The sequence below is a fragment of the Otolemur garnettii genome, unplaced genomic scaffold (genome assembly GCF_000181295.1).
Source record: "Otolemur garnettii isolate 467f Iridium unplaced genomic scaffold, OtoGar3 scaffold00172, whole genome shotgun sequence".
NCBI lineage: Eukaryota > Metazoa > Chordata > Mammalia > Primates > Galagidae > Otolemur > Otolemur garnettii.
Window position 1 is genome coordinate 312,394 of NW_003852567.1, and position 9,530 is coordinate 321,923.

At 42.4% G+C, this 9,530-nt stretch overlaps 1 protein-coding gene across 1 annotated transcript in view; it reads left to right on the forward strand.

Annotated features, from left to right (window-relative positions):
- Nucleotides 1-1,436, forward strand: part of LOC100966202 (olfactory receptor 13C7-like) — a gene marked incomplete at its 3' end in the record, with an annotated part of 3,742 nt that extends 2,306 nt beyond the window's left edge. The window contains exon 2 of the mRNA XM_012811665.1: nucleotides 1,401-1,436. Coding sequence (XP_012667119.1) covers nucleotides 1,401-1,436 — 36 coding nt within the window. The remainder of the gene's footprint in view (nucleotides 1-1,400) is intronic.
- Nucleotides 1,437-9,530: the final 8,094 nt, after the last annotated feature.

The following is a 9,530-nucleotide window of genomic DNA, read 5'->3' on the forward strand; positions in this document are numbered from 1 at the left end:
TTCAAATGAAACATCCTAGCAGAGCAAATTTTCTTTGCAACATCCTTCATTTTACTAGTTTTGACTTAAAGAACTCTGCCTAGTTCTCCACCCAGAGATCCTTCTACAGGACTGAGGGACGTGTTTCTCCACCTGCTGGGAGTGCCACAGCAGACACCCTGCAGGTGTCAGGCATCCTTGGGAATCAGCTGACTCACCCAAGGGCAGGTCCCCTTCATGGGGACAGCCTATACCCAGTCACTGATTGACGAAAGAATATAAACTTCATTCCACACTTCAGGACAATTCTGATGGCCATCCCTGTGCCAAGTTCTTCCACAGGATTGGCCAAAGCCTTTGTTGAGACTATGTTACTATCCAGTATCTCTGCCCAGTCCTGATTCCTTTCCTTCTACAAGTTGCTTCCCAGGGCACTCCCTAATAAACACACTGCACTATAATCTCTGTCTCAGAGTCTAGTGGCCCCAGGTAGTACACTGTGGCAACATGGAAATGCCAATGCTTAACTAATGCTCTCTTTTCAGAATCCATGGACACAGGCAATACCTATCAAAATCACGCAAAATAATAGTGTTGTTAGCATAAGTAGCTTTAGAACTTAGATTGCAGCTCCTTGATTTACCATGGTTGTAGCCTTACAGTTCGGTTTATATCTTAGATTACTTCTCTGAAATCTGGCCACAACCCACACCCTGCCCATCACCCTCATTCAATGCTTCCCAATCTTTGTCCTGCCACAAAGTCCTTGAAAATTAATGGGCTGTGCATGGCACCTGCGTAAGAGCATGAGTCTCCTTCTCATGGCTGAAGGCAATTCCTCTGAGGGCCTAGGTCACTGCAGTTACCTGCTTGGTGACTCTAAATCAGGAGGACCCTGAGCATGGGCCATCTGGATGTAGCCTGTGGCACACTGGCTAGAAAATCCTGCCTGAGGCAGAATATCTCTTCCCCTAGGCACCAGCCAAGAGGACAGTCATGCTCTTTCCTCTGACCACAGGTAAGTGGGGACTTAGTTCATCATATTTTCTCTCCAAGGAATGTGGAATTTGGATATAGAGACACCTCTTAGTTGGCACAGGGCGCTTAGACCATGTGAGGCCAGGACTAGCGTGGCCACGCGCATAGCAAGGAAGGGAAAGCTGATCTGGAGGGGATGAGAAAGCAAACACACAGAAAGACCCACACCCGGATGAAAACAGAAACACAGGCTGAAGCACACGAGCTAAGTCTTGGAGCAGTCTTTCTTTTAAATGGGAATATTTAAACCTACAGAAAGGTAGAGAGAATAATACTTACTCATCACCCAGAGCCAGTGATGATCTGCTCATGGCCAATCCTGTTCATCCCTATCCGTGTGGCTTATTTCTCCCTCGCCTTAATTTTTTTTTTTATTATCTCAGATGATACTAGCATTTTACCTTGAAATATTTCAGTATTTATATCCAAAAACGACTAGCACTCTTGAAAAATATAAGCAAATTACCATTATCTCACCTAAAATGTGGCAATAATTCCTTCATATCATAAATTACCCAGCATTTATATTTCTGGAAATGTCTTAAAAATGCTTTAATTATTTTAATTTGTTTAACTGAACCAGGTCCAAATGAAATCATACATTATTTGTTTCTTTGATCTTTATTTTTTTCTTTTCTCTCTTTCCCTCTCCTTGTGTTCCTTCCCCAATGCCTTTTAAGTTATATTTTTTGAAAGGAATAATTTCTTTCCCCTGTGGGGAACTGTAAATGTTACCACTGTCTGATTTGACTTATGGCAGTTCTCTGGTGTCTGTCTCTGTGTTTCCCATGCGTTGGAATTAGATCTGGATACTTGAGAGCTTTTCATTTTAGTGAGTTAGGAGTTCATGGCTCCTGAGACCTTTTGCATGGCCATAGTATCTTTGATGACTTCCTAGCTTTCTAGTATGTCAAGATATTATAGGCTCAATGTTCACACTTCCCCTCCAGACCTAGAAACAACTATTTTCTCTAAGGAGCTCATTTCCTTTGGATGATATTTGGAAGTCATAACCTGGGTGCTAGAGGTCCTATTGAGTTTGGAATAACTTCTGGGTCTTTTCAATAAAAGGAGCTAGGAAAGAAAAAATATATACACATATATTTGAATTGTATGCATGTATATGATGAATAAATATATACTTAGATCAAATCTATAATTAATAATGTATAAAATTCAAATTAAGAGCTGCAGAATTTTTACCTGGCCTCATTGATTTTATACTTGTATCTCTTGCATATATTATTTTCTCATTCCAGAAAAATTGGGAGATGGCTTAAAATTAGACAAACATAATAAGATGTCAGTAGCTAATGTAAGAGCATAACTTCTATTCTATCAAGAATAGAAGTGAGTCAAGCTGTCTGGCAGTGTGTGCCCCGACTCCTGTGTGCATGAGTCTGGAGCCAATTGTAACACTAGCTGAGAGTCTGGGCTGTGGGTTCTTCTCTTCCACCTATTCCTGAGCTTCCTACAGGAGACCTAAGTCTGTGAGTGGGGCACTAGCGGGCACTAAGCTGGGGAAGAATAGCAAGAAAGACATAAGCAGGGAGAGAAAGACTCAAAAGCCAAAACTCAGGGCATCTTGTAGCTCAGGAATGACTTCCTTAAATCTTGGTGAGGACACTCAGAGATCTCTGCTCACCGAGGGGTGAGAGACAGGTGGCAAAGAACAGCTACATGAACATGACATACCACATGCTGGGTATGATGGCTCATTCCAGTAACTTCAGCATTTTCTGAGGGCAAGGTGGGTGGATCTCTTGAGGCCAGGAGTTTACGACCAGCTTGGGCATCATAGCAGGACCCCATCTCTAAAACAAACAAACAAACAAAAAACCCCCCAAAAAACTTTAAATTAGCTGAGCCAGCCTGGGTGACAGAGCAAGACCCTATCTCTAAATACATAAAAAAGGGGGGCATGTGACATAGACAATCATCTTTACTCATCAGACAAATGCAAATCAAAACCACCCTGAGATATCACCTAACCCCAGTAAGATTAGCCTACATCGCAAAATCCCCAACTGCAGATGCTGGTGTGATGTGGAGAGAAGTATAGAGAATCCTCAAAGTACTGAAAGTAGACTTTCCATTTGATCCTGGAATCCCATTACTAGGTATCTACCCATAAGAACAAAAATCATTTTACCACAGAGATATTTACATTAGAATGTTTATTGCAGCTCAATTCATAATTGCCAAGTCATGGAAGCAACTCAAAAAATGCCCATCAACCCATGAGTGGATCAATAAATTGTGGCATATGTATAGCATGGAATACTATTCAGCCATTACAAAAGATTGAGACTTTACATTTTTTGCATCTACCTGGATGGAGTCTAAATACAGACTTCTTAGTAAAGTGTCACAAAGATAGAAAAATAAATATTTAATGTACTCAATCCTAATATGGAACCAATATATGAAGAATTACAGGCTCCTATGACCAATAAACCCCAAATACAATCTAATACAGGAATAGGAGGAGGGGAGAGGGGAAAGAAGGGAGGGGGGAGGACAATTGTCAGAAGGAGGGAGGGCATGTAATGGCATCTCAACTCGTGTATACATAGCAAGGGTGTATAACATGCCCCCTGGGCAAGGGACTCTTTTACTACTGGAATGTTACCCTGTAAGTGAGAACAATGTACTCTAAACATTTGTATCCTCATTTTAATTGAAATAAAAAGGTTAACAAAGTGTGTATCTTTGTCCATATCTAATCTTAAACCAGTGATTCTCATTCATGAGTGGATTAAGAACATGTAGTATATGTACACTGTGGAGTAGTGCTCAGCCATGAAAAAAGGATACAACAATTTGGGTGTAACTGGAGACTACTACCCCAAAGTATCTGAAGAATGGAAAAACAAACACCAAATGTATACTGTATTAGATTGAAACTAACAGATGGGCACACATGTGCATAGAGGGGAGTACAGAGTCAAACTCATTGGAAATCAAGTGGGGGAGGGATGATGGTGAAGGGAGGGGCAAAAATCTACCAAATAGGTCCAGGAAACACTGGGTGATGGGCACACTTAGAGGTGTTACTCAAGCATTACAAAAGCAATCCATGTAACAAAAACACTTGTACCCCATGATTTATTTTTTTTTTTTTGAGACAGAGTCTCACTTTGTCCCCCTTGGTAGCGTGCCCCAGCATCACAGCTCACAGCAACCTCAGACTCTTGGTTCAAGTGATTCTCTTGCCTCACCCTCCCAAGTAGCTGGGACTACAGGCACCTGCCACAATGCCCGGCTATTTTTTTGGTTGCGGTTCTCATTGTTGTTCAACAACAGCCCAGGTCAGGCTGGAACCTACCCGCCTCTGTGTATGTGGCCAGTGCCCTACCTACTGAGCTATGGGTGCTGTCCCCCTGCCCCCATTAATATTTTGAAATAAAAAAGAATGTTTTAAGTTTTATAACTAGTTAAATTTTAAAAAAGTTAATTGTTTCAAAGTAAGACTGAGTACATTGGATACTTTTTCTTCCATTCTTGAGATACTTTGCTAAGAAGAATATGTTCTAGCTCCATCCATGTAAACATGTAAGAGGTAAAGTCTTCATCTTTCTTTAAGGCTACATAATATTCCATGGTGTATATATAGCACAATTTATTCATCCATTCATGGGTTGATGGACACTTGGGCTTCTTCCATGTCTTAGCAATTATGAATTGGGCTGCAATAAACATTCTGGTACATATATCTTTGTTATAATGTGATTTTTGGTCTTCTGGATATATACCTAGTAGAGGAATGGTGGTAATGAATGGCAAGTCTATTTCTAGATCTCTAAGTGTTCTCCAAATATCTTTCCAAAAGGAACATATTAGTTTGCATTCCCACCAACAGTGTAGAAGTGTTCCCTTTTCTTCACATCCACACCAACATCTCTGGTTTGGGGATTTTGTCATGTGGGCTAATATTACTGGACTTAGATGATATCTCAAAGCAATTTTGATTTGTATTTCTCTGATGATTAAGGATGATGACAATTTTTTCATGTGTCTGTAGGCTGTGTGCTTGTCTTCTTCAGAAAAGTTTCTCTTCAAGTCCCTTGTCCACCCTGAGATGGGATCACTTGTTCTCTTCTTGCTAATATGTTTGAGTTCTCTGTGGATTCTGCTTATTAAACCTTGTCAGAGACATAACCTGCAAATATCTTCTCCCATTCTAAGGGCTGTCTGCTTGCTTTACTTACTGTGTCTTATGAAAGCTATAACCCAATTATAGCCCATAAGAAGGGGAAAGGGTAGAGGGAGAGGAGGGGAGGGGGGAGGATGGGTGGAGGGAGAGTAATTGGTGGGACCACACCTACGGTGCATCTTACAAGGGCACATGTGAAATTTACTAGGTGTAGAATATAAATGTCTTAACACAATAGCTAAGGAAATGTCGTGAAGGCTATGTTAACCAGTTTGATGAAAACATTTAATGGTATATAAAACCCTAGCACATTGTACACCATGATTGCATTAATGTACACAGCTATGATTTAATAAAAAAAAATAAAAAATAAAAAAAGTTAATTGTTAAATTATCACCTATTGATTCTACATGCTAGAATTACCAAAAGGTAATTTCCCTTGGACTATGCTATGTTACTAATGCAAAGAAAACAATATCAAACAAAAAGTTTTAAAATTAAAAAAAAACAACAATGGGCTGGCACCATGGCTCATCCTTGTAATACTAGCACTCTGGGAGGCTGAGGCAGGAGGATCCCTTAGTACAGGAGCTTGAGACTAGATCAGTTTGAGCAAGAATGAGACCCTGTCTTGACTAAAAATGAGAAAAATTAGCTAGGCATTTTGGTGGGCATCTGTAGTCCAAACTACTTGGCAGGTTGAGTCAGGAAGATCAATTGAATCTAGGAGTTTGAGATTGCTGTGAGCTAGACTGACACTATGGCACTCTAGCCTGTCTCAAAAAAAAAAAAAAAAGGTAGCAAGAAAAATGTAAACCAAAATTATTCTTCTCCTATATTAAGTTTTGGAAATTATAGTTATTTTTTAAAATGTGATTTATGTTAATGTGTAATGTATTTATTATTGTTGGCTTGGAACTTGTAGCTCAGCAACTAGGGCACCAGCCACATACACCAAGGTTGGAGGATTCGAATCCAACCTGGGCCTGCTAATCAACAATGACAACAACAACAAAAACCAAACAACAACAAAAAATAACCAGGCATTGTGGCGGGCTCCTGTAGTCCCAGCTACTTAGGAGGCTAGGAGGCTGAGGAAAGAGAATCACTTAAGCCCAAAGAGTTTGAAGTTGCTGTGAGCTGTGACGCCTGGGCACTCTACCCAGGGTGACATAGTGAGACTCTGTCTCAAAACAAAATTTTTATTATTGTTAATTCTAAATATAAGAACAAATTTTCAATTTTAATTTCTAGTATGGTGACTATTGATAGATATAATCTATATAAATAAACCTCTTTGGAATGCTCAATAATTTTTAAGAATGTAAAGAGGGACTTCCAGTTTCTGGTCTGGCATGCAGGGATCTTGGAAGTTGTCACTCCATCCTAACAAGTGAGAAGCTGAACAAAATGAAAAAAAAAATCAACAAATCTTCTTGTATATGTTAGAGAGATGTGAAGTCATAGGGAAAATCACTTTCCCTGAAACTGGACAGACAGACAGGCAGACTCAGAGAATCACAGCTTCTCAGAGCAGAAATCCATAAACAGGAGACTTTTTTTTTTTTTTTTTTGAGACAGCACTCTGTTCTGCTAGCCAGGTTAGAGTACATCATAGCAGCACAGCTGATTGCAAACTGAGACGCCTGGACTCAAGCTTCACCCTAGGACTACAGGCATGCACTGCCATGTTTGACTAATGTTTTTTTTGTAGAGATGAGATGTCTCGCTATGTTGCTCAGGCTGGTCTTGAACTCTTGGTGTCAAGCCATGTTTCTGCTTCAGCCACCCAAAGTGCAGTGCTGGGATTATAGGCGCGAACCAGCATACCCAATTTACAGAAAAGATTTCTTATCTCTTTATCCTCAGTAACTGTCATAGTCCCAGATACGGAATAAGGAGGCAGTTGAAGGAATGTTTAAACAACCCTTCAGTGCCCAGTCCCCTGTGCTAGCTAAATACTTTCTTCTTCCTCTTTCCTCTGATTTATTTTTTGTTTGTTTGTTTCTCTCTCTTAGATTTCAAGTCCTGCCCTTGGCCCACCTCGCTCTTTATCTCCGATCTATCCTTGAGCCCTATAACGTCTTCTCCTACAATGCCTCCCACCTTGGCCCTCACATGCCCTTTCTTCTCTGACTTGTGTCTGCTCCGTGGCTCCCATACAAGTTAGGGGCACTTGGAAAATCTTTCACAGAGTGTTGCTGTCATCAGAACTTTCTGGAGATCAGAGGCCCTGCCTTTGTCATATCTGGTCTTTCTCCAGTGCCTGGTGGTGGCCCATTGCAGCCTCCTGATTTGAAGGGCAGGGACCAGGTCTGGTCAGCTGTGGATGCGTGCTGAGCAGCTGCAAGGAAGGCCTGGAAGGACGACCGTGTGTCTGTCTCAGCCAAGGCAAACCTTCTCCCTCTTGTTTTGACACTTAGCTTTTCCAAGAGTGGCAGAGTCCCCACAGACAGACATAATGTTGTGGTCAAAGCACAGTCAGAATTCATTCAGTTATTGCCTCTATTTCCCGGCAAGTCAGCAAGGACAGGGTGGGAACTTTCTAATCTAAGGAACTTTCTTCTGTGGTGAGTTAAAATTTACACAGAACAGCCTGCAGCTGGGTTTGTGGGACACAGGCCCTAAACTCATGAGGCCTTTCACCAAACTTTAAATTGCTTCTGGGATTAAAACCAGCCCCTGAACAACCAGAGCTCTAAACTGCTCCATGGCTCCTTGATAGGACCTCTGGAGAGCGGGGTGAGGGGCAAGGAGCGCAGGGTGCCTTTCCTGATGTCACGCTGCACTCAGTCCTGGAGGTGTCCTTGCCTTTGTTACCTCACCAGACCCAGAGAAGCCCGTGACAGAGAGCAGGTAGAGCCCCTCCACGTGTGGCCTTTTCCTTCCCGTGAAATCTGAAAGGACTTCTTAGCTTTGAGAGACAGCTAAGCAGGACTTGCTGTATGTTTCTGTGTGTAGCCCCAACAGATATGACTAGCCTGGGGACAGTCACTGTGGACAGTTGAAACAATCACTTCCCAAGCCTAGAGGCCTTCCAGCACCCTCCCTGTCAAGACATGTTCTCTCTGGGCGAGGGCCTGCCGCCATCATGGACTCATCTCCATGCTGGCCAAACCTTCTTCAGGTAGGTGGGGAGAAGAGCAAAGGTGGTCGTGAGTGGGAACTTGGTCATAGCGTCCATGTCTCTGAAGGTCTTCCAGAGGGGAAGGGGAATGGGCATGTTCTGGGAGACTAGGTCAGTGTGGGGATGGGGCTCAGTGGGGCTGGAGTGGGGGATGACATCAGAAGAAGGATGGTTCTGCTCAATGTAGGGAAACTTTCCTAGCAATTAACACTATGCAGCAAAGAAATGGGAGAAGTGAGCTCCAGACACTTCAAGGTGTTTAAAGGAGAAACAGGAAAATTGTGTTTTGTGGAAACCATTCACAGAGTGGAGGGGGAGGAGGCAAGACCAGTTACTTTACAGCGTTCTTTCCAAGTCTTAGATTCTCCAGTCCATAGTAGTAATATCTTGAAAACAGATTTCATTTTCCCAAATACTTCTGATTGTCACAGTTAATCTCCTCTGATATTTGTATGAGGATAGCTTCAAACTGTGCCCAGTTTCTCCTACCCAATCTTCTCCAACCAGCAATAGTGTAATTGTCACAGATGCAATGCGTGGAGCTCTGGGACTTCACCCCACTGCCCCCCATAAGGGTGGGGCAGATCTCTTAGAGAAAAAGGTGACGCCTCTACTTTTCATGAGTGTCTTAGGGAAAGTGAAGATGACCAAGACCTCTTAGTTCTCTACTCCTTAGTGAAACTGGTCTGGCACAAATGGAGGGGCAAGAATATAATCCCAGTGACAAGGGAACGAGCCCTGGAGACAAGGTGAGGAACCACGGGATCTGTCCTTGCTGTGGTCCCCTCTGAACTTCAGTTTCCTCATCTTTAACAGGAGAACTTAAGGCTGGAGGTTTCCTCTAACGTACTGGGTCTGTAGTTCTACAGGGACATTTTCTGCCTCCTTTGAGCAAACTCTCTGAGACTGGGGAAAATTGTCTGCTTTTCTCAGAAAAAAGCATTACTATGGCATTGCAGTGGATAAATAGTCAACTCAGACATAGAAGGGCCCAGGATTTGTGACATAAAACAGCTCCCAGAGCACAGAATCCAGTCATAATGTCACATTGGGAGGCATGAGGGACACTTGTCCTTGGATTCTATCTCTGCCTCTTCAGGAGTCTGGAGCCAACTGTGGAAACTGCAGTACTGTGGACAAAGGCAGAGGTGAGGGAAGGGGATATGGAGTTGCTTCTGTCAGGGTCTCTGTGATCTATTGCCCAGAAACTCCCTCTTTTTTTTTTTTTT